The sequence below is a fragment of the Phaenicophaeus curvirostris genome, chromosome 3, assembly GCF_032191515.1.
Source record: "Phaenicophaeus curvirostris isolate KB17595 chromosome 3, BPBGC_Pcur_1.0, whole genome shotgun sequence".
Taxonomy (NCBI): domain Eukaryota; kingdom Metazoa; phylum Chordata; class Aves; order Cuculiformes; family Cuculidae; genus Phaenicophaeus; species Phaenicophaeus curvirostris.
In genome coordinates, this window is record NC_091394.1 from 90,409,075 (window position 1) to 90,435,141 (window position 26,067).

Consider the following 26,067-nt stretch of genomic DNA (forward strand, 5'->3'; position numbering starts at 1 on the left):
ACTAATAATACTGGACCACTGAGGCTACTGATTAATACAGTAATCATAACTGTTTTCTTGTTAAATTATATCAGCCCCAGCTGGTAATCGTAGTAATTTTCCCTGTCTTATTATGTATGAACATGGACACACCTTGGGGCAAGGATCCTCTTTGCTATACATAGGCAGTGCACAGCTCAAAAGACACTGCTGGGCAAGGTGAACTGCATCTTGCTGTGGAGATCAGATGTGTCTGAGTCTCACCAGCTTCTCAGGAAAATGTTGGAGGTCTTATGGAAGCGATGTAATGGGACCTAAAAGAGTTGGAAGGAGACTGGGGTACTGTGGGAGGTACAAGGATAAGTAGCCCAAAGAGCTTTCCTCTCTGCATCTCCCAGAAGGTACTTCTATAATGTATATAAACATATTATACATAATATTTTCTGGTTTAATTAGAAGGCATATACTACATCCAAACAGGAGTATGAGCTGCAGTGACTGTGCGGTCCTGTGCTATTTGAAACATATATTCATTGGTATGTCAGCCATCACCTTTGCTGTCACATTCACCTCCTATTCATTTCAGCTTATCACATGACTGCACACTAATAATTTCCTTATCTCAACCGAAAATGTCAGAGGCTTAAAAAGGGTGCCAAGACACGAAGATTAATCTCCATCAAAAAGCCTGATTCTATGCTAGATTTTCTGACTCAGAATGAGGCCAGCGGCTTTCCTCTGCCTAATCTTAAATAAAACTCCAAACCATCAACCTGCAGGGAACCTCCTGTAGATGATATAAAACCATGAAGAGAGAATTAGAAAAGTTCTTGCACCTTGATACCGCATTGCAGGATAAGGCATTACATAAGTCACAGAAGTAAAGACCCTTACTGAAGAGAGGTATTGTCAAGCCATGAGAATGGAGGAGATAGCTAAAATCATCACTCCACTTATGTGTTTTTAACAGAGCTGCAAACTCTTAGGCTTAATGTTGTTTCCCTTAATCCCCAGCTCGTGGAGCCAGGATGGCAGCCTCAGCTTCCATTTTAAAAAATTAATAAATGAAATCTGAAAAACCTGACCACATAGTACTGACCTGAAGAACCACAACCCAACTGGTAAATAAAACCCCCTCAGAAGAAGTAATTTTGACCAGCAACATCTACAACAGAAACGTTTTCAAACCTCATTCAGCATGAGGATGCTTTCCCATGCAGAAACACTGGCAGACGCTGTCTCTCCAGGGCTACATCACTGAAGCCCATGGCTCTAGCATTCGGGAGAAAGAAAGTGAAACAGTTGTTTGTTATCTCTTTTGAAACCATTGCATCATTACACAGTGAGGACTAACCGCAATGGCATCATCGGCATACCCCTGGATCAAGGAGTAGAAGCTCTAAGCTTGCTTTCTCATTATAGATACTCCTGGGTGGTTGTCATTTGAGGTAACAGCAATATTGCTCCTAAGAGTCTTTAAGCAGAAGTGTAACCTGCCTTCTTTCTCACTGGCAACTCTTTGAAGCTCAAAAGTAGACAAAGCTATTCCTCTTTAGTCCCCATGAAGTTACATTTAATATGTCTTGAAAATGTCACTCCTTTAGTCTCACTTTTTATTCTTTAGACCTTCTTCAGGATTTGCTGCTAAACCATGAGTGTGTAGGGCTAAGAGGGAGGTTCACTGCCCCAGCATAAACCCTAAATTGCTACAAAGCACCCTGTTCCTGGATTTCAGCTCTGAGGGCTGCGCTCTGTAATAAAATAACACATGAAGTTCAATTCTCCCCTACTGCTCTTTAGGTGCCATTGTGGAACTCATAACTCTGTTCTGCCAAGGGAAGACGACAAGTGTGACATGTACAAAGAAGATGAATACACCTCAGAAATCATAGTCCTCTGGCTTTTTGAGGAAACCTTTTTTTTTGAGGAAAATAGGCAACTTGCCTGAAACAAGGACCAAAGCACCAGGAGGGCAATTAAGCTGTTTTCTCTATACAAGCAGCACCTGGCTCCTAACAAGCTGTCCTACAAGAGTAGTTTTAATTCCCCTCCTGCTTCTGTTCTACCTCTCACAGCACAGTTACTTCTCTTTGTTTTCCATTTTGCAGCTTTATTTCCAGCATCTCCCTTGTCTCCTTCTCCAGCTTGGCTGCTGTTTTGTCATCATCACTGGAACTGCATTCACAGAAGCAGGCTTCTTCCCTGCACCATTGATGCTCTCACCTCACTGTAAAAAAACAACATTGTCTTTATTGCGTATTTCCACTGCTATCCCTGTTTGTTTTGGGGTTTTTTAACTAAGTAGGCTGAATACCATTCTTTCTTCCCTCCGGACAGGGCAAAAACCAAACAAGTCAATCTGTTCTCCTTGCAGGATCAGTGGCAAAAAAACTGTGTGGACACCCAAAAACTACATCCCACTCTTTAACAGAACTGACAGCTATGAAGGAATGACCATATTGTAATTAATTTTTCAGAGATACATCTAGATCTTTGTGCTCTGGAGAAGATAACATTGACTTGGGGCCCTTTCCAGACAAAAATTCCCCATGTTTTGGCAATTATTATTTGGACATCAATGTAGGGACCGCATTGCCTAGAGGGACCAGCCTCAGCCCTGCAGGTTATGCTTTCATTTCTGCATGCAAACGGAGCTTGGGGTATGTCAGCAGATTCCCATAGGAACCTAAGAAGCACAATACAAGATTTATGTATAAGACTGATTCAGAATCCAGCGCTGCAGAAATTTTGTGGTCTCTGATTTATTTACCTGCTCTGAGAAAAGTGTTCCAGGCTGTATGAGGCCTTAATGTTTGAGGCAGTCATCCTAAGGTCAAAAGATTGGCTCCATTTTAACCGCCTGTACAGAGTACTTTGCAAAATTATCCTCCCCACAAGGCCCTCAAGAATGTGATAAGGATGAGATTCATCTCACTTAAAGTTAGTTTTTATAATGTAGGTGCCTACATCTAAGCCATATATTGAAGCTCCCATCATAGTCAAGGGAGATCTATTTATTCAGTATCATCTCTGGTGATCAGGATGTGATTTATCAGTGTTATCATTTACCTCGGGATGAGTTGAACATTCACCAGTACTCCTATAGCATTGATCTATACTGGCAACTAAGAAGGTTGAAGTGAATAAATCATATTTAGACACTTGGAGGTAAAACACCTACATTTACTCCTAGTAATCCCAGCCTAATCACTATTAGCACTACTACTCATGCTATGTTACATTATGATGTTAAAAAATCCAGTTAAGAAACAAGTGAATTTCTTGTTCCTGAATTACTTCACCGTTTGTTTATCTGTTGCTAAATTAAAACAAAATAAAACCAAACCCAGCGTATTCCCAGTAACAACTGCAAATCCTGCTTCATATCAGTCAAGAATATGCTGAATTATTGATCCAATCCCATATTTTGCAGCTAAGATACAGCTATGCCTGTATTTTTAGAAAATTCTCCAAGTTTTGTTGAAAAATGACAAGTGTAAAATTGATAATTTCTTGCACAAATTCTTTCAGCACATTGCCACTCCCCTATTAAAATTTATCCATAACCTGAATTTATCTTGCTTCATCTTCCAACCATTGCTGTATCATCATTTATGAAACTGAAAAGCCCTCTGCTATAACAGAAGCTCTCAGTCTTCATAGCCTGGAACAAACATTGATGGAACACTCAGATTAATGCTTATAAACACATACCCGACTTAAAATTGCTTGGAAATTAACTCCTGATAGAATAAGTGAAAACAACCACTGCCAATGAAGAGGAGCACTGACACAATTCCATCTGCCCAAAATCTTTTTTTCACTTATCGCAATAATGTCTTCTTCAGAGTTACTGTTTCCAGAAAACTATAAGGTATAATTCTTTAACAGAGGAGCTTTTCTGAGGTCTCCAGCAAAATGTTGATTTGGAGGTGATAATGTCCTGCTTTGGTCTCTGGAAGCAGTGCTATGCTCTGGTCCCATTTGCTGGGGAATGTTGCGATTCGTGCAGGTAAAACAGAGCCTTCAGTCCTGCCTATATGCTCACTCCCTTGAGAAAGTTGCTGTCCGTTTACTGTAACATCGCGAGCTCCCGTCCTTTATTTTTCTGCTTATTGACAATGGCAGTAAAAGGAGCTGTAAACCAGGGCATTGTATTATAATCTCAACTTTGAGAGCAATGGCTGCAGGTGTGGTTCAGGCTGTGTATGAGGTAGCATGCGGATCTTGGATTAGCCTCTCAGTGGTGCTCCTAAACACCTTCCTCATACTACTGAGATTAGGAATGTGGAAAAACTCATAGGACAGATACAAGCTCAGTTTGTACCCTTCCTGGGAAAAGAGATGGGTATCCACTTCCACTTCATGATCTCCCTTTCTGCAGTGAACAGCTGATTCACGGCAAGAAATCTGTTACCTACACAGGTCATCAATAAATCGCGCTTTCCTTAACGCCACCATCACCCCTAGAGCAAAGAGCAATCAGGAACAGTGACTCAGAAGTGTGTAGGTCTGAATCACAACAACTCTAAGAGCTTCTCCTACAGTGATGCTGTTTGCATAGGGAATCTAACTTAGGGCTGTGCCCAAAGTCACACCCTGGTCCAGAGGGAGTACTCTACCACCGGATGCTGAATTCAACATCAGGGAGCTGTGCAACCAAAAAAGAAACGCTAATAATGATGAAATACAAGGTGATTCAGAGATAATTTCTGCACCTAGTCTACCTTGCACCACATGGCAATTCCTATTGAGTCCCTATTCTGAGCAGCTTAGAGGCACAATCTTAATGCTGACATAGGTGAACTCAATGTCAAAGTCCTGTAAGTTATAAAAGTATAAAAAAGACGAAGAAGTAAATACAACTATGTCTGAGTAAGAGAAAAATTGTCATGTCAGTTCCATCAAACAGCTCTAAGCACTTAGGCCAACTGAATTTAAGTCAGATTGAAGTCAACAGTAGTGACACAAAGTATGAAAGGATGACAGCTCGCACAAAAGCACAGCTGGACAATCCAGTGATTGGCACCTTCAGTAGTGAGGTGATGAATGTCACCAAGGGAAGGAGAGAGGCATTGAGCTAGGAAGAGAAGGGAAGAAAGAGATAGGAAAGTCAGGAGGAGTTGTAGAGCTTTTATAAATTACTGAATGATTCTTCCAAATTATAAACAATTAATGGAAATGTCAAATTACAACAAAGCTAGTAAAAAAATCAATATGTCATTGGCAAAGTTTTCCTGTTTTCAATGAATTCTACTGATTAGTGTTCACCAAAGATCACCCCTGGCATTTCCCAGTATCAGTACTCCAAACAAGACAATGTTGGTAAGAGCTAGCCTAGCAGCAAGCAATTTTCTTTTTGATTAGTATGAGGGTTGTTTCCTCCACAGTGTACTGACCTATCCAGCATCTCTGCCCAGATGTTACATCTCATTTCTGTCCACACATATGTGGGACTGAAAGGAGTGGGGAGGGAAGAGGACTGTCCATAATTCAAGGCCCGGAAGTCTGCTTATTATGAGAAATGCATAAAACACCATATTCTGTGATATACAACAAAATCTCTCATTCCTCACAATATAAAGTAGTTCAAATCCTGGAGATCTAGAAAGCTTTACTGGATACAGTCCTAAGCAACCTCATTTGGCTTTGAAGTGTAGCCCTGCTGTTCAGATTGAACTGGAGACCAGTAAACCCTTTCAAACTAAATGGTTTATGGCTGCAATTGCCAACTCCCTCATATAGTCCCAACATCGGACAGGACCTACACCAATAAATGGACAGAAAGATGGTGCTTGGCGTTCTCAATTTCCACAGCTTATTAAATTCAAATTTATTAAATAAATAACTGCGTTTACGAGGGAGGAAAGATCTTCTCTCTCCACTTTGGGGAGCAGGGAAAGATGGGAAGACTCCATGCTTGTATAAGCCAGTTCCCAACATGAAGGAAGCAAGCGGTGAACTCCATGGTGTGAGTACTGGCAACTCTGGAACAGGTTGGTGCTTGCTTGTTACCTTGACAAGGGATCTCCATCTCTCCTATTTAGCCCATTCCTGAAGCTCACTTCCTTTACTGGGAGGGCAAGTTTGTTGTTGCAGGAAAGTATCTGACCAAAGATGAATGACCTTGACCTTGGCCTCTGGCACTAGCAGAATGTCATTAAAAAAATGTGTGGTGGATCCAGAACAGGCTTGCAGTGCAGCAGCCAAATCCAATTGTTCTTCTAACTTGGTTTACTCTGCATTTGCACTGACATGACTAAAAGAGATTGCTGGCTCAGTATTTCTGCAAAAACAAGCAAAACGCAAACTAGCAGCTGTTAAAGGAATACACCACCACCCAAAAACACTTCCTTATGTCAGGGCATTTTCAAGCATTCAAATTTTTTACAGTTTCAGTATTAACTTCAATTATGCTTGTTTACTGATTCAGCTGGTTTATGGGAGTGAATACACCCTCTAAAATACTGAATGGTGCTTACATATCTACAAAGTCTCCAGCTTTACAGAGAAAGCTATAGCACATAAAGAACAGCCTAAGCTTATGAATGACCTACACAATCACTCTCATTCATCCCAGGCCTTTCAAAATTACTTTCTACATTTGTTGCAGGCTTCACAAGGACAATGTCCAACCCATTCACAAAGTGTCTTATTGTCCTTAAATGACACCTTCTAGAAAGAAGTTTTGTCTATTCATTAATTTGGGAGTTAATTTTGAGTGGTGAAGACAAGAGGAGCAAGGCAAATGGACAGAAATTCAGGTACAGAAAGTGAAACTGCTCCTGGCAGATTCCCACCACAGTAACTCCTGTGCCCAGGCAAACCACAAATGGCCACAAGAAGATGCAGGGAGAACTGAGTCATCACAGCATTTTTATTTGAAGCTCAGTACAAGAGGTAGTTAAGTCTGGATTTGAGCATGACATCAAGATTAGCTGCAACTATAACTAAAGAGGACACCTATGGGAGGACTCAGGGAGATAGAACCCGTAGCAAACCAAAGTACAAAGGGAAGGTTGAAAGGTATACTCAGGAATCCCAGCCTGGGAAAGCTCTTAAAGCTACTGAAAGCAGCAGCATAAGTAGGATGGCAAAACTGAGGACACCAACTACACTGTCATATTTTCCTTTGGCCTAATATCAGGAATGACTGTAGACCTGTCATGGCCTGAGATAATAAGCATTCACACATGCACAGCTCTTGAGGAAAGGAAATTTTACGTTGAGCCTAATGTTAATAAAAGTCTATGCAACAGTAAGATTCATATTCCTTTTGCCTTTAGAGGCAGGACTCGTCTGTCCCAAAGTGGTTTTTACTGCAGACATTTACCAGAGATCAAGTCACCTCAGCTCCTCCTACAGACAATGGAAAGTTGCTAAATGGAGCTGAAGCTGTGATTTGTTTCCATGTAAAGCAGACCCCTACATCTGGTAGTATGAAATGTACCATAAAATCTGTTGACTGTATTGACTAGATCTCCACTGAGTATAAACAGAACTTAAATGCCTATTGCACACACAGACAGAACCATATCTAAGAATATATCTAAATTCAGTTTTCTTTAGTGTGGCTCTCAGGTCAGGCGAGTTTTCCATTCCTCATGCGGTTTTGGTGTAAATACCCAAATTCAAGTTAGTAACCCAAGGCCTCCTTTGTAGTCAGTGGAAAGTTTGAGGCACTGCAAGAGGTGATTAATCTCACCTGTTTTAGAATCATCTTTAGAGGGAGATTAATTGCACTCCAGAAATTTCTATTTTCTGGTTTTCTTCAGCAGCTATAAAAGGAGTCCAGACAGCTACCTCAGATAAGGCATTAGATGGATGGATCCCATCATGAATGTTGATGGAAAGCTTCTAAAGCCTTGAGGAAAAGCAGGGATATACAATTGTTTTAAGGAATTTAACACTGAAAAGAGTATCTGAGAACGTACTGTGTGCTAATGCCATATTGTGAGAGCAGTAATTGCCATGAGCATGTGGCGGCCAGACCCCACCTCAGTGCAGTGTCATTGCACCCAGGATCTAACCAAGTAACAGAGCAGCAGCTACAATAATGAGTGAGACAAAATCAAAAGAAGTGTCCAAATATCAGCAACAACACAATGATTCTGTTTTACACAAATCATAAAAAGTTTGGTAATGAATGATCAGTAGAGTCTTCCTCCTCCATTATCAACACAAAACAATTATTCTTTTGCTCATATGCCAAGATGTGGGGGTGAAGTATTTGAACCTCCATGGGACTTTGATCAGCCCAAGGGATGTTGAAACATAAAAAGCAAAAGCCTTGACAAAGTCCCATGAACAGGAAGAAAAAAGGATGTAAGAAATACAATAAGCTATTGGACCCAAACATAGAGTGAAACCTACATTACTTCAGTGAGTTAGGATTTCTCGAGTCTTCATCTAAGTGAAAGATCTTATACCAAACCGAAGTGCCTTTTTGCATAGACCCTATAGTATAAGGTCTGACACAAAAACCCCAAGACTGACCATACAGCTTGGGGACCAAGATTAGGAGGGGAGAGACAAAGATATGATTGTAGAATATGTTTTAACCTGTCGCAGTGAGACAAGGCTCAACTTGATTGCTTCACTCAGTACGAGTGGATGCATGTTCAAATATAGATGTTTTCTAACACTTGGTCAGAAGATGTCTGCATGTGTCAGTCTGCAATGCTTTCTCTGTGAAGCAGTTTTTAGCAGTTTTTATCTTTGCTCGATCACCCACCATTATTTGACAGAGATTTCTAACTCTTCCCAAAGATCAAATCGGTGCTTAAAGGATCCTATTTTCCATAGGTAGATCTGAAAGCAGAAACAATGGAGATCCTCAACAGCCTTCTGGAAAATTACCTGCAGAATTGCTTTGAATGTTGGCAGCACCTTATGCCACTGTGTATCAACTCAGAAGGGAACCATTTTGAAGGTGATCATAGCTGATTTTCTTAATTTGTTTAATAAAAAGAATTACAGGCAGAGTCTCGGATTTTTTGTGTGAGATCTTGTATATCCTCAAAGTGTTAAGATCTCATGTAATAACAATTACATCTGTTCTAGCAATTCAAAGATGCACGGGCCTGCTTTCTGTCTATGAGGTCAGCTGGCATAACCAGTGTCCATATCACTTACCTCACTCACCTCTCAAAGCAGAAGTCACACGCAGACTCCTACTGGGAGTGGTCCCTGGTCTGTGGCAACACTTAGAATCATAGAATCATATAATCATTGGGTGGAAAAGACCTTTGAGATCATTGAGTCCAACCATACCTGTCCACTACTGAACCATATCCCCAAGCACTTCATCTACTTGTCTTTTAAATACACCCAGGGATGTTGACTCAACCATATCTCTGGGCAGCCTGTTCCAGTGCCTGACAACCCTTTCAGTAAAGAAACTTCTCCTGATATCTAATCTGAACCTCCCCTCACACAACTTGAGGCCACTTCCTCTCATCCTATCTCTTGCTACTTAGGAGAAGAGATCAACACCCACCTTGCTAAAACCTCCTGTAAGAGACCGTTACCATCAAACTGCTTTGGCTCAACATCGCTGCCAACCACCACAATCTCGTAAGAGATCTCTATTTGCAATGAAGAGCTGATCATGTAAGAGCTGCCAACCACAGAGACAAACTGTCCCCAACAGAAAAACCATGACATACACCCAAAACGTGCTTATCAAGTTGAACACCTGGGCATGACAATGCCTTCCTGGAAATGGGTGGACTATTTGGGGAAATCATGGGGACTGGGGCGATAAATGGGGGAGCCTCTTGCTTCTTCGTTGCTCGGTGGGCTCGGGGTGCTCGGTTGCTTCATTGCTCAGTGGGCTCGGGGTGCTCAGTTGCTTCATTGCTCGGTGAACTCCGGGTGCTCGGTTGCTTCCGACCTTGTATGTGTTGCTGCGTGTGCCCCCCCCCCCCCGGTCTACCTGGAGCTTGGAGCATCATCATCGCTCCATGGCCGTGTCTTCATCACCACCTGCACTGAGACCGATCTGACGGGACATCGCTGGATTCGTGGTGGTGGTAATTAGCTGTATCTCTACCGTCTTCTTGCTTAGGGATTCTAACTTTTCTTTTCCTCTCTGTCCTGTCGCTGTTGTCAGTTGTTAAAATAAAGTTCACAAGATTGTACAGCATCTGACCTCGGTTGTGTCTTAATCTTGGTCTCTTGCAATCGTTTAAGAACCCTCCCCGATATTGGATCGGGACACCTCCCTTCAGGTAGTTGTAAAGAGCTGTAAGGTCTCCCCTTAACCTCCTTTTCTCTAGGCTAAAAAATACTAGTTCTCTCAGCCGCCTCTTGTAAAGCTTGTTCTCTGGCCCCTTCACCAGCTCCATTGTCCAGTCATTTAGTTGTCTCAGATTAAAACAATGGCATGAGTCACCCAGCAATGTTGTGTTACTGGTGTCTGTGTACCACTGGTTAGAAGCATCCCTGACACAGCTTTGCCAATTAGTCTGGACTTAGATAATGACTGTTCTAGGCATAAGAAAAGCTGCCATCGTGTTTGCAGTGCAAATATGGTCCTGAGCCACGACCCTGTGCATCTGGTGCACAGGCAGTGTCTAAGGTCCAAACGGGGAGCCTCGGTCAGTTGTGTGCATTGAAATTCTTCCAGCATGTCTCACAAGAGCAGCAGTGTTAGCAAAGGTAGAAGAGCAAATTCCAGTTCATGTAATTACCTTCCTAAATTAATTCCCCGGCAATTTCAATCAGCTGCTCTTGACGTTCCCTCCTCAGGGTATAATCCCTCCTCATAAATGCTCTGAGCAGTGCATGGGGAGGCATGAGGGGAACAAAGGTAAGCATAGCTGAAGATGCACTGCTGAGAGCCTGGTGGGCAGCTCCCCACTGTGTGCACTGGGGATTTCACTATCAGTCCCTCAACAGCTGTGCTTGCTTCTCCTCCATAACCACTGAAAACAGAACATTTTAGATTCTGTATTTACAGTCAGTGCGAAATATCCTGTAAAGGGTCTTCTAGGCTAGGATTAGCATCTCTGTCCTTCACCTTAAATTAGGTATAACACAAAGAAAATATACAAGAATTAGGACTTGGATGGATCAGGGCATTTCAACACTGCTTTAGCTCTAGTGGTGGATGTCACTAGGAAACATTGAATTATTTTGTTATACGAGACACACACCATGTCAAAAGCATGCAAAATCTGAGATGGGAAGATAACAATTAAATGCATATTGCTGAATTAAATTGATAAACAAAGCCCAACAATATGGTTTGAACAAAAAGAAATGAAATATTTGCTGTTTTGACATAGGTGTGATGTCTCAAAATCTTAGTTTGAGCATTAATTCAGATGACTAGGAGAAACGACATGAAACGAAAAACTGGTTTCAGAGCTATAAATAAAGCCATAAGAAATAATATCATATTAACAAGGAAAGGGGGGGGACTAGTTATTCAGTGAAATACTGAATGGATTTTCTTAGTTCTGGTCTTATTAAGTGCTTCCTTAATGGTCTATAGAAAGAATTAAATTGAATGTTAACAAAATTACAAGGTTGTTATCTGGAAGGTGATCAAAACACCAGTGAGGACAGAAGAATGTAAATATGAAAAGCATCTGAGATTAGAAAATACCACTGGAGAGTAAACATGGCAATCACAAACTAATACAGCTTGGCAAAGCAACCCAGAAACAACTCTGAAAATAGGGAGGACAAGTGAAGTGCAATATCCATAAAATGGCCATTAAAGACAAAGGAAGTACGAGACAACAGTTAACACAGAGGGAATTAGGGTTCTTCAAATGTCCCTGCCGTACAAGGGACCTGTAATGCTCCACCATGTACCAGCAACCTAGAAAAAAGGAAAGTAGGAAAGATACTAGCAAAATTGATGCATGCAGGGAGTGAGAGCACATGGCACCTCAAGAGAAATGAGATACTTCTGATGTCAGACTCTCATATCTCTCCTCAAAGATTTAGCAGTGTTGGAGATATGCAACTCCACTTTGGCACAGTTTTTAAAACCCACTTACAAACCAGCAAAAGGCAGGTACTCTAAGGAAGGCAAGGTGTTATCCTAATGACTATAACCAGAGGTGAATTTTCAGGTATGGGAGGGATGAAGGCCTTTGACAGACCCCGTGGAGAACTGTACCTTAGGAGGCCCAAGTAGATCAGTAAGCTGATTGTGCTGAGGAAGCTAATGGGAACTAGTGCTGCTTTCCACCAAATCTCAGTTGCACTTTTCTGTTTCGGATAACCTCAGTCTCACCTTGGATAGATTCCTCCTGACATCAGTGGTACCTTTCCCTTGTCTCCAAGTTAAATATGTTTTTAAGTAGTTTGTTCGCTTAAGGCTGGGGAAGGAGATTTACACATTTCCAGCCTGAAAGTTCTCCCAAAGTGCCTTTTTTCAAAGTAGGTTACCACGAACCTAAATATCCCTAGGCATGTCCTTCTCTCCACAGAAAATGCTAAATTTCCCAGCTCTCATCTTAAGATAGAAGGCAGCATATACTTAAAGGCTCTTGTGCACCATATTTCTTATAAAGCTATTAATATTTAAGTTATCCCATTTAATACAGTATCTGCCAGAAGCATTAGCAGATGCAATGTCTCCATGCTCCATTCCTTCTGTAAAGTTCCACACACAAGAAGAGAATATAGCTGCATTAAATACAACAATAAACATTATTATTTATTTATACCATGCAAAGCTGATCACAGTAGTATCCAACCACTCAGCTGCCTAGCTGTAACTAACATTTCTAAACAAGATACAAATGATCTTAATGCTCACTTGACCGATTTTATTTGGAAAGCTTCTTACAGCTTTTAAATTAGATCCAAATTACTCAAGTCTAGACTTTGTCCTTGAATATGCACTCCATCACCTGACTTTGCATAATACATCTTAATGCTGAAAAGGACTTTTTACTGACAAAGAAGTACAGAATGGTGCTTTACATACATGTGCAAGTTTGTGCATTGGCTAACCTATAAATAAAAGAGGATTTAGTCAGGTGAGATTTGAAGACAAGGAGTCCTAAAGAAAGAACAGAAAGATGCTGGATGAGTAGCCTTTGGAGTGATGTTTGGGAGAAACAGGAACTGCTGAGGCAACTTCATGTTCATTTGTACATACTCAAGCACATAGTGGTATATAACTGGCATTATATGTATGCAACTCTCTTTTAATCCAGCTGTTAATATGCATGGTCTTTAGTTACCATTTTTTCCATTAGGTTTGTTTTGAAAGTTTCTACATTCTGCACCAAAACCAGCAAAATGGGGATGGAAAGTCTCTCCCTGATCATTTCTTAAATGCCTCCCTAACCTCCTTCTCAGATAAAATAAAGAAGTAAAGCCCATGTGGCCTCAACACCAGACAGCCAATCAAGACATGTCCAGATTCTGCTGTACCCCATGAGGATGTGATGTTTGCTGCAAGAAGAAAAGGGAGACACAAGAAGAGACTGAGAAAACTTTTATGTGACAAGTGATACCTCCAATCAGACCCTTAGCTGCTGCGCTGAAGATACTGCAATGAATTTAGTCCTGGGCTTCACCACTGACGGTGCTTTCAGGGCTGCTGAGGCAGCATTGGGGTGGTGCTACTCTTCTCTACCAAGTTTCTCAAAATAGAAGAAAAATATGATTTGCTGGTGGCTGGAAGGGCTTTGCTGTTTCACCTCTGATCAAAATGATGATGTTTGATTTTATAGAAATTGCACCAGAGGCTCTGATTTTTTTTCAGAGGGACTCATTCCTAGGCTGAACTGACAGCATCAAAAGACCCAGTGATCAGTTTTTGCTGCTGTTGGTGGAACCGATGCTTGTTCACACATCACACCCTCCGTTGTGCATTGCCAGCCACGGTGGACCTCAACTCCCAACTGCATGAGACTGCATCACATGGCGTAAGCAGGGGATTGCACTTGCAGAAGGGAGCTCAGGGACCTGCATCCCCAGGGATTTGGGGTGGGGGCACTGAGAAGCATGCCTGTGCTACAGGCAGCCGTATGCCTGCAGCTCCAGCAAGCCCATCAAGCAGGCATGAGCAGCACCAAAACTCAGCAAGTTAGCAGCGTAGCCATGGCAACACTGAGCACACAGACTGACTGACCCAACCACAGGTACCTGCTCCAGGAGCGAGTCTCACTGTCAGCACGGATGTCCTAGCAAAGGAGTCATGAGGCTGTAGGTGAAAACACACCTTTTCCCACCACAGGGCCAGGTCTGTCATTTCAGAGGTAGTTTGGGTGCTTAAACAAGCATTGGGCGCCTCTTTGCTGCTGAAGTGATTCCAAAGCTATGGTGGGGGATCACAAACCACTCACATTACACAGCCTGTGGCTTTTGCAGTCTCTGCTGCCTCTTCTCATTCCTACCAGCACACCCCAGCTTTCAGCACCTGGTCACCACAGCCTGTGACACCAGCCAATCCCAGCAGCTGAGATGCTGCAGCCACATCTTGCTAAACCACATGCAAACCCAGGGCAGATTTCACAAGTCTTAATGGATATGCAATAGCAGAGGTGTGCGGTGAGGTCTCCATTGACTAAGACTTCATTATTTTTTACAAAGTATACTGCATAATATTTATCCATACATTACGATGAATTAGCATAAATAATTAAAACAGAACTTGTATTGGCAAACATAGAAGTAAAAGACACTTGCTAATGGACCAGGCTTGCTCTGCTGCTCCAGGGACTTAGTTAGAGACAAGTTCATGCCAAACAGGCCAAGGAAGGATTCATATTTATCCTTCTTTTTACCTCAGGCTTGTTCCCATCTCACCCCAGAGGGCTGACATAGGCTGGTGCATCAGTGCATCTTAAGGTGCATCTACCAAAGAGCAAAGAGGAAAGTAATGGAAAATCCCCAGACCTTCAACCTGTTCCCTGAGTCCCTCAACACTCTCTTCTGCAAACAAGCCACCCACAATCATCATGCAGAGGTGCTCACCGGTGCTTCCTAGAAATACTGATGATTTGATGAATCGCATGACTCTGCCTCCTCTTTTTATTCCAGGTATGAAGTGATACTGAAATAGAATTGCATGGCAAATAGGGAAGGGTTTTCAAGTGCCCCCTATGGTTGCCCTCTCTCATCAGCAGGTACGCTGCGGTGATCTGCACCAGCAGAGTGCAGCCAATATTGCACACTTTCCAAAAAAATAAAATCTCATCCCAAGCCTTTTCCTAGTCTTCTTATGAAAGCAAAGGACATTTAGCTCAGAGAGTGGTATGGAAATAAGAATATCTCCTAGCTACCTCTCCTTCAGCCCCTCTTTTTTTTTAAGTCAGGCTAAAAATTTCCTACAAACTGCAATTGCAAGCTTGATCTGTATTTTGTTATCTTCTGGACTCTGTCCACTATCCACCAAATACGTTGTGCTTAAAATCGGAAATAAACTGAAAAAGCAAAACCTTGACTTGTTTTCAACTCTCTATCTATTCATCTATGCTTTTGTGCATAAACAAAGCATTTTGATGGCTAATGGAAGCGAACAGGTATTAAGTCCATCTCCTTGCCCAAAGCACACATCCCATGAGGCACAACTACAGGGGTTTCCTGCAATATATTGCACTGCTCAAAACAAAGGAAAATACAGTATATCAAATGAACAGCAGCTGTACCTACAGGGACGCTAGCTCAAAAAAGAGCAGAGACAGACTGTAGCCTGACCTGCAGCCCCCAAGAGACATTTCCAAATTAACAATGTCAAAGCTTAAACCAGATATTATTATTATTATTAATATTATTATTATTATTACTACTATTATTATTATTTAAAAGTTCAACAGAAATTTAGCTCTATAAAGATGAATTTTTTTCATGGGAAAATCAATTTTCTCATAGCAACTGTCATTAAGATATTGCCATATTGCCAGTAAGTTCATGAATCCTGGTGTTTTTTACGGGTGTTCTGTAAATTTTGACTAGGATAGCTTCCAGAGAATAAGTGTTTTCAGATGGAAGAGGAAACTGAGTCAGATAAAAAGAAGAAATTCCTCACCTTGAGGATGGTGAGGCACTGGCACAGGTTGCCCAAGGAAACTCTGGATGCCTCATCCCTGGAGATGTTCAAAACCAGGTTGAATGGGATCTTGACCAGCCTAGTCTAGTGGGAGGTGTCCCTGCCCACGGCAGAGGGATGGAATCAGATGTTGTTTAAGGTCCTTTCCAACCCAAACTATTCTATGATTCTGTGTTTCTATGATTCTTTAGGACCAAATCTCCTTTCTGTTTTCTGTAAGGATAGGCTTGGACCAACTCACTTGTGCAAAACAAGGAAGGAGGAAGAATCACATGAAAAATATATCATCTCAATTTCCTTAAATCACTACCAGTGAAAGCTGAACAATAAAATCGCCATCAGGAATTTCTGCCTTTCTCCCCTGCATCTTTGTCCCTCGGGCTTCATATGGCCTTATCACATTTATGAAGTCTTATTGAATTATTTCAGTAGGTTGAATCACTTCAATACATCTAACCCCACCTAAACCAAAGTGAATGTTTACAACAGGGAGTGCATCAAACTTTATTTATATGCACATTATAACAGTGAGATACACAAAGGATCATGACCCCTTTGTAGCCATATGGGCATCACTGTACAATTTAACAAGATCCCATGTGTACCACTTTCAAAAGTTCTGGCATCCAAAGCTTTTGCAAAGACCTTGCTAAGACCCTTCTTGTCACGTCCTGAAAGTTGGCAACCCTCTTCCATCAGCAGCTTTCAAATTCCTGAATCCTGAGACACTGGAGTCCTTTGCATCTAATCTTCCTGAAACACCTCTGAATGTTTGGATCCGTAAGGAATCCCTCACACCTATCTATGCTGCAATTCCATTTGACCCTCACCTGTTTGTTCTTTGGTTTGTTTTCTTTTTATATAAGAGCAACCTTCTTACTCTTAATTTGCTTGCATGGTATTTATTGCAAAGTTACTCAGAAGACCAAGATAGCGTGACTTGTCCTTAGGAAAAAAGGGGCTATTCTTCAAAATTAAAAAAGCATCAGATTTGTAGATTTTATGGAAAGGCTGGACATCTCTCGCCTACCCAAGGGAAAGTATAAATTGCTTTAGTGTGAAAAAAAATACTGAGAAACTGCTGGGATGGCACTACACAGTGTCACAGCAGCACTGCCAAATTGAGAAGGACTCCTTTTTGGAAAGAAAAAAAGTTAAACACAATTCATTTGAAAACAAGAACAAAGGCTTTGGATATCAACTTAGGTGCTGCTTCTCTGCTGCAGAGTTCCTGCTCTCAAGCAAGTCATCACTCTCCAGTCTCAGGAACAAGCCCTGAAGCCTTGCAGCAAGATTTCAGTACATCCTTCCATCACTTTTGGCAGATTTCTTTTGTAGGGCTTGATCCTACAGTGAGATAGGAGTCCACAACACCTACCGAGTTCAGAAGGAGCTGAGGCTAAACAGTAACACAGTGTGGCCAATAGCAGCTTAGGACCACTGAGCCCTCCTGGGTGTCTTGGGAAGGGATGGGATGTCTGCACTGGGCTGACAGGACTTGTATATTTTACTTCTTCTAAGTATAAGGGCTCCTAGAAATGGTTAATTTTTTCATTAATGTTGAATTTGGCAATGATTGTCTTTACAAGACTGTTACGCACTTCTGTGACAACAGGTCAGACTCACGTCTCAGGTCTGCAGGACTGAGTAGTCACCAAAGAGAAGCTGGCCACAGAGCGTCAGTTCCACTGCTACGAAGGATCAAACCTTGCAAATATTTTTCCCATTCTAAAATCCATATTGCTTAAGGATCTTAAGTTTAACCACACAACTCGACAGATAGCTAAAATGAACATTGTAACTTGGAAATTCTTAAACCATTGCTAACAAATGTGAATCTTTACGCTCACTTGAGCCTATCTAGAATCATCCACTGTCCCAGTGCTTATAGCAAGACATGAGCCCAGGCATGGATTTGACACAGTTGCCATAGTTGTCTGCGAGCAGAGAGATGCCAGGTGCTCATAACGCTTTGGCATGTGCTAAAGCCTCACACACAATGTGTGGGGTCTGACCCAGACAGGATGAGCAGGTTGCCCCTCCATCCAGATATGGCTCTCCCCGACGAGAAGCAGCATCATGCAATACTGAGCACAAACAAACAGCAAGCTCCGGACCTAAGAGTCTTCTCAGCATAACACACTTTAAATGCTGTCGCTCAATGCCTGATAGCACAAGTTTTCCTACAGCAAAAAGGGGCAAAAGAACTGAAATAATGTCACAACATCCAGTGTCCACATAGAAATCAAGCTGGAAAGCAAAAAGCTGTGTCCCAAGACGCACTTTCTGAAAACACTGAAAGGAGAGGAGCAGCGATGAGTGAGTGATACACAGCAGCACTTCAATAATGAACGCTGCCTTTTCCTTCTCTCCCACAGCTAAATCCCTGCAAACTTCAACGAGAAATTTGCCTGAAGGTAAAATCACAGCCCTACACTCAAGGTGTTGGTTGCAAGTGCAAGAACTACACCGATGATCAGGACTTCCCAAGATCCAGCTCCAGGCTCAAAGCCCATGCAGCCTAGAGCACTTTGTCTTTGGCAAATAAACCAATTTCAGAAATCACTGCTTAAATCCTCTGTCACGTAGTGCTCTGTATACATTATAGTATTAAAGAAAAACAGTAACTCCGTGATGACTGATAATCCGTTGTGTTTTCAAACACATTCACAACACTAAACCCCTCATTTATTTTAATAGGACTTTATCAAGTCCATGGTATGCTGTAAGCAGAATTATTTTTTCCTATATTCCTTGTGAAAACTTAAGAGAACAGAATTTTTAGGAGTGCAAAGCAGTGGTCTTTAGCTTAACTTGTCATCTTTGGGCTACAGAATGAGTTTGTTAAATCTCAGTTTAAGTTTCTGGTTGACGATGCTGCAATGCTCGGGTTTCATAGACTGCAGGGTGACGCTTACTGAACCAAAACCTGATGGTTTATATTTGACACTTTCAACTATTGAAAGAGTCGGTTCGTTCGCAGTTTACAACAGCTAGTTTAACCACACGCAGTGCTCTAGGCTGAACTGAAGCTGGCAGTATCCCTCTTAAGCACTTCGAGCCTTAAAACTGCTCAGAGCTCCGTCCTTTCCCGGAGGCTCGGGCACATGGACACGATCGCTCCAAGGCAACACAGGTGTATGTACAGGAGAGAGAAAGACTTAAAAGAAGCTGCTTATTTTGGAAAACCCGATGACAGAGAAACTAAATAAATAAAACCACCCAGCAGCACATCCCATAATAAGACCCTTGCCATCCCCAGCTGGTGCTGGTGCAAGCCCCTCAGAGTCCCATTACGCCAAGAATGATAAAGCAAAACAGCAGCGGTGGGAGATTATCTCCCCGGAGCATCCCCCCACAGCATCTCCCTGGGCATCTCTCTGGGGCACCTCCACGGGGCACCTCCCTGGGCATCTCTCTGGGGTTTCTCCACGGAGCATCTCCAAGGGGCATCTCCCTGAGGTACCTTCACTGGGCATTTCCGGGGACCATGTCCCTGGGGTACCTCCACGGGGCATCTCCCTTGGCATCTCCCTGGGGCACCTCCAAGGGGCATCTCCCTGGGGCATCTCCACAGGATATGTCCCCAGAGCATCTCCACGGAGCACATCCCAGGGGCATCTCCCCAGAGCATCTCCAAGGGGCATCTCCCTGGGCATCTCCCTGGGGTACCTCCACGGAGCATCTCCACAGAGCACATCCCAGGGGCATCTCCCCAGAGCGTCTCCCCAGAGCAATTCCAAGGGGCATCTCCCCGGGGTACCTCCACGAGGCACCTCCAAGGGGCACCTCCCGGAGGTACCTCCACGGGGCATCTCCCCGAGCATCTCCCTGGGGTATCTCTCCGGAGCATCTCCCCGGATCATCTCCAGGGGGCACGTCCCTAGCGCATCTCCCCGGCTCTCCGCGCTCCGCGTACTCACACGAAGGCGTGATAGAGCAGCGCCCAGCCTCGGGGTCGCTCCAGGGCGTCGTAGATCAAAGTTTGGACGCGGCGATACTTGGCGTGGTTCCGCTTCACCGGGCGGCTCAGGGGGGTCTTGGCCAGCAGCCCCAGCCCCGGGGGGCTCCGCTTGCCTCCCTCCTCGCCGCCGCCGCCCTCCAGCAGCCGCGTCCCGTCGCGGTCCCCGCCGGCGCCCAGGGCGAGCGAGCCCTGCTCGGGGTCTCCGCCCGCCGCCCGCCGCCCCGCGGCCCCGCCGGCCGCGCTACCGCCCGCCGCGCCGCGCCGCGCCTTGAGCCCCATGGCCGCTCCCCGCCGGCGAGACGCGGATCCGCAGCCCCGGCAGCCCCAGGGCCATGATCCGAGCTCCCCGCCCCTCCCCCGGACGGTGCTTTCTGTAGGTATTTACATATATATATATATATATATGTGCGCGCGTGTGTATATATATATATGTATATATGGGGGGGGGAGGGAGGGTTAAAAAGAAAAAAGGAAACAAACAAAAAAAAAAACCCAAAAATAAAAAGAAAAGGGTGGGGTGGGGGGAGGCGGTCACATCCCCGTCAGGTCATCCTCGCCGGCGGGGACCTGAGCCGGCGCAAGGCAGGGAAATCATCGCGGAGTTTATTTCGATGCCCGAGCCCCTTCCCCCCACCCCCCAATCCCAAACCTCCCTTTTTCTCCTCCTCTCAGCTCCTGCGCCCCCCCCAGCCCTCACGTTAGGGAGTGGCCCATTGTATGCAGCCAGCAAATAGCCGGGCGGCCGCTCCCCCCGCTGCTGCCCCGGCCCCGGGTGTCCCCGTCATCCGCGGGGCTGCAGCCGAGCGGGGAGATCCCGGCAGCCGGCGGAAGGGGAGACCCCGCTCGGCACCCGGGGATCCCCCTGCAGCATCACAGCCCCCCCCCCCCTCCTCTCTGCGGCTGGAGGGGAGGGGGAGGGCATCCCCGGAGCGGGGAGGGGGTGGGGGGGAGGTTGGCTTCCACCGCCGGAGAAGGAAGGAGCGGAGGATGGGGATGAAGGATGCCGGGAGAGGCGGGGGGTGGGCGGCTGGAGCCGATGCGGTTCCCTCCGGGCTTTGCGGGAGATGCTGCTTCGGGGGTCCCCAGCCCGGGTGGCTCCTCGAGGGACCGGCTGCAGCCCCGGGGGGGTGGGGGGGATCTACCCTGACCTGTCAAATCTAAGAACTCGTCCTCCCTCCGCTTTAGCGTTCATACCAGCACCCTCAAACCGAAATCCTGAAAGGATGAAATCGACAGCCCTGCACAGGGCTCTTTTCCTTTCGGATGGGAAGAGTCAGCTTCCGTGTGCCCTGTACCCTCTGTGCCCTGGGATTTGTGTCATAGCACACCAGAAACATCCCTTCTTCTCTTAGAGCAGCTCTTGAGTAAAAACCTGCCTGCGGGGGCTGAGTGTTTGCATAGCTGCACCTTGGGAGGATTCAAAGGGTCTAGTTGAGCCTTTCTTTCTTGCCAATTTAAAATTAAAATAAAATAAAATAAAATAAAATAAAATAAAATAAAATAAAATAAAATAAAATAAAATCCGTACAGATTTACAAAGACAAATCCTTACAGATTGCTGGTTGTTTTTGTGAGAGGTCCTCCTCCTCCAGATTGGGGAGTTTTCCTGGTGTCTCCTGAAGAAATGCCAAGACACCCAAGAGCCCTTCCAGACTCATACGAGAAGCAGATTTGCCACCTACTCTAGCTGCTGCTGCTCCATTCCCTGAGGGATTTATATTCTGAGCAGTCCTTCTCCTATTTCATACACCAGGAAGGACAGCAGATGGAAAGGCAGTTTCTGGAGGTGATTCCTGGACTCACTGAAGGGCTGCAGGGGCCGTACTACTAGTACAAGGCCACTACTGGAGACGTCCCAGGTTACTCAGAAATGACACTTCTGTCATTGAATTGCTGTGTGGAAGAAGGGCTGTTTCCCCTTTGATATTTGACCTTCTGAGGTTACAAATTGAGCAGATTCTGTGCCAAAGGTCTAAAAACACCTCTGCCTTTGGCTGTGTGAGTTCCAGCATTAATACATTTCAGTCACCATCCTATTTTGAGCCTTTGCAACCCCAAGGGATTTGTCCACAAGCAGAAGTGAGCACACAGTGCAGTATCTCACCCACATGGCTCTCATGTCGGTGGCCAGTGTCAGGTTAGCTGAGATCTCCATGACACTATCAGCAAGAAGTGCCCGGCTTGAGCACGGCATCAGGAATGCACGCATTCTGCTCCCAAGCTCAGCTAACATCTATCAGCATCATTTGAATGTCATTTATAGCTGTATTCCCAAGGAGGGCTGTGGGAAGCTAGGAAGTTTTGGTAACTAGGCCGTTTATATCTCTCTCCAGCTCCTGTTCTACCTCAGTACAACAGTGATAATACTTCCCAATACCACAGGGGTGCTGTAAGCATTAGCGAGGATGCATGAAGCACCAAGAATAGAGCACACACTTCAGAGAACACTCCATGCCTTAGCCTTCATCCCAGCATTACATAGGAAGAGGTGGAAGAAGGCAGAAGAAAAGAAAATTTATAGGTAACCAATTCATCACATCTTTGAACCACAACTGTAAATGTTCAAACCAAAATGGGTATGGTAAATAATTTTCACAAGGCAGGGATGGGCGGGAGGGAGGGCGGGTAACTCAGTAAATTATTTTCACTTGCAAAGGTTTATATCAATTTCAAATAGCAATAGGTGATTGATAGGCAGCTACACCAGCTTGTTTGGCTTTTATAGCCCTTACATAGGAACACAACCCTTGCCAATATCAATTATGTGGTGGGTTTTTTAAGTCACATCATCCAAAAGGCAAGCTCTGTGACATTTTCAAGTCCCAAATCACTCCCATACAAACTGCCTTTTAAGACCAAACAGGACAGAGTTTCCATCTCTTCTCCAAATTTAAAATCCCATTGCTCACTGTCAGGAATTCTCCTCCTCCATGCTCCATCTGGGATAATTATTGTGCAGATGTAGCAGTACTGTCTGGGAAGCGGTGTAACACAAGGGGAGTTAGCTAGAGCCTTCTAAATCAGCGCAAAGGCACCCAACAGTTTCAAGGGGATCTGAATCAGGCCCTAGTACTGATGCTGCTGTTCCTCTCCAGAGGTACCACTGCTTGGGACCTCAATCTTTTCTCACACCTGCTGGCAAAGCTCCCACTGACGTCAATGGGAGCTTGGCCAGATGGAGCACTCCAAGCTATGATTTGGCTTAATGAGCAATTACGCTCCATTACTATTATTTATGATGTGTTTCTGGCTGCACCCAATGCACACAGGTTTGATATCCACCTCCTTGGCTGGCACTGGAGATGTCTGTAATCAAAAGCAAGTGCTTCTGCCGAGCTGGAGTTTGCAGCCAGGAAACTATAACAGACTCTGTCGGGAGCGTGAAGGTAAGCATCTCCCAGCAGATTATGCTGGCCCTCGTTAAACAGAAAAACTGGTTCAGTCAGAGATGTTACAGTCTAAAATCAGAGGAAAACAGGAAGGGATTATATCTGTTGGTCAAGATAATATAGATCTTGATTTATTCATAGATCAGCTGGATTCTTGTGAAAGGCAAAGTACGGGACTGCTTGGTAACCCACACACAAACACACAGAGTGTGTTTTTAGTAGATCCACAGATAAATTCAGCTGGAACATCTTGATCATGTTTACAAGAAGGAAAGCTGCAAATGGAAAAGCAGACTCTACAAAGACTTCAGAAGCAAAATGGATGAGCAGCTGTTCATAAGCTTCAATGGCAGAGGAACAGAGATATGTTACTTGAAAAAATGGACGGAGACTGTCTAGGAATCAGGAACAGAAAGCAACACTGCCTGTAGCATGAGTGAAACTGTCATTAAAATGCCATGTCACATTTAGTAGGAGAAGGATGCTTTGAGAAAGATGCTGAAGAGCAGAACCACAGGGAACATTTCCTGAGATGAAGGATTTGAAGCTTGAGGACCTCTTGACCTATCAGTCTTGGATATAACAAGACACAGCACATGGAGGGTGAAGCTGTATAACCATAGAAGTGAGATCTGTCTCAGTCTAGGCACATAAGTGGTGTCACATTTTGTTAGCCTTCTCTTTCTATCTTTCTGCTGGCTCCTCTGTCTTATCAAGCAAAATTTTTTCATTGCTTCAAACCTTCTCATTTCTTTTTGAGGGTAACATGTTCTAATCTCATTTTTGGCTGATCTCTAACACTATCCTCTGCTCTACCTTTGGTAGAAGTTCCATAAAGCACCCTCTTTGCTCTCTTCTACAAAGCTCCAAAGTCTTTGTGGAGGACGCAATCCACACACAAAATGCTACCTCGTGATTGCTTTCAATCTTTTTGTTAAACCTCACTAGTGGGATGCCCACAAACTCTACCAGCCTGCTTGCACACAGTCTGGAAGCACCTATTTAGGGGATTGTTATCCTAGATACAGCGCTGTGCTACCACAGCATCATTGTTCAGGCACCCAACCTAGGTCATGTACTGTGACTTCAGGGATCATCACCATATAGATACGGTGAAGCATTTTCTCTCTCCTCTTTTTGCAGCCATGTCCTCCTCCTTTCTTACAGTTACGTGTCAAGCTCACTTTTTTTTTAGGACTTCATTTTTAGGGCTTAGCATAGGGGGGAATCTCTGCTGTTGCCATTACTCCTACCTGCTAAACAAACACAAAATGAAACTTAACAGTCAGTCAGTGGAACAGCCTAGTCAAACATGAAACACACTCAGACTTAAGTCAGAATTTCAGGTTTGATCTTTATTTTAAAAAAGCTATGGCCTAGTTTAACTCAAAGTAGTGGTCTCTGATCTGCAGGTGATCAAAGTGATCATAATGCCACCTTTTGGCTTCCACATCTTTGCATGAGCTCTCTGCAACTAAGCCAGGCAGAAGGATACACGGAAGCCTTGTTGGGGATACTGAAATCAATGTCTGCTCTTTGAATCCGCTGGTGGAAGGAGAGTGGAGAAGTCCATGAAATCTCAAAGCTGTGCAGGAAAAGGCAGTTACAACATCTAGTAATTCCTCCCCTAGACTACAGATGAGCCTCATGAGAAGTAGCTGCTGCCTCAAGCTATTTTCCTTTTCTCTGTGGCCACAAGATGCAGCTGGAAACCAGAGATCACATCCTGCTCTGGGTCAGAATAACTGTGGGGTGGAACCGCTGGTTACAAACTGGGCAAAACCATTAATAATAATAATAATACCCAAAAAAACACAAAACACCAACTGTAAAATTCCTTCACAGAAACAGTGCTCACCTGAAGGATGAACTTACCAGGTCAGGCCCTCTTGTCTGTGAGATGGCAGGTCAAATGTTCTCTGGATTGCTGCTGCAGCAGCTTTGACTTGGTAGGCAATATCATTGTCTGCCAGCAGTGGAAGTAAGTTCACAGAAATCAACCGTGCCAACTCTACTCTCCCTGATGTTCAACGATCTTCTGAGCACAAGAGGTGACTGCCAATACCATCCATAGAAATGGGACACTGCCAGCTGCCATTGACCTCAAAGCCCATAAGCTTTACAGAAAACATAAAGAGGAAAATAAATCTCTACCACTACAAATTACTGCATGGGCAAAAGAAAATCAATACAGTGTAACTTCACACCATCTCAATGCCATTAAAAGATCGTTGCAAACCAATCAAAAGAGCATCCATAATTCACTTATGCTCACCTTACTGAATCCATGGCACAGTGCAGAAAGCATGTGTGCATCCTTAATCCTGTCTTATCATTTTGCACAGTGCTTGTCTTTGAGACAGGAAATTGTGTCCCATCATTTTGCACAATATTTGTCTTTGAGAAAAAAGGAGGAATTTCAGCCAGCAAGGTTAATTCATTGTATGGGCCATGTCCAGCAGCATGCAGCTCCAAGCCTTGGATTTCTGGGTCCTTGCTTCCTCTGCCAAGCTCTGACCATCTTAGTCTGTGACTGTCTTGAAAAAAATACCTGTCCTAAACTTTTTTATTTGTCAACTCATTGAGCAGAGCATGCTTGACCTTTTCAGGCTTTTGGACCTGCCTTACTATTAATTTACAGGCATGCCCCTTTGGTACACCAGGTATGGCAGCACTGTAACATTAAAAGTCAAAAGGCTGCCTGAAAA

At 44.0% G+C, this 26,067-nt stretch overlaps 1 protein-coding gene across 3 annotated transcripts in view; it reads right to left on the reverse strand.

The window, feature by feature from the left end:
- KCNQ3 (potassium voltage-gated channel subfamily Q member 3) overlaps positions 1-20,264 on the reverse strand; it is a 207,500-nt gene extending 187,236 nt beyond the window's left edge. For all 3 annotated transcript variants that reach the window (XM_069854678.1, XM_069854676.1, XM_069854675.1), the window contains exon 1: positions 19,930-20,264. In XM_069854678.1, the coding sequence (XP_069710779.1) occupies positions 19,930-20,249 (320 nt within the window). In that variant the 5' untranslated portion in view covers positions 20,250-20,264. The remainder of the gene's footprint in view (positions 1-19,929) is intronic.
- Between the last annotated feature and the right edge of the window lie 5,803 nt (positions 20,265-26,067).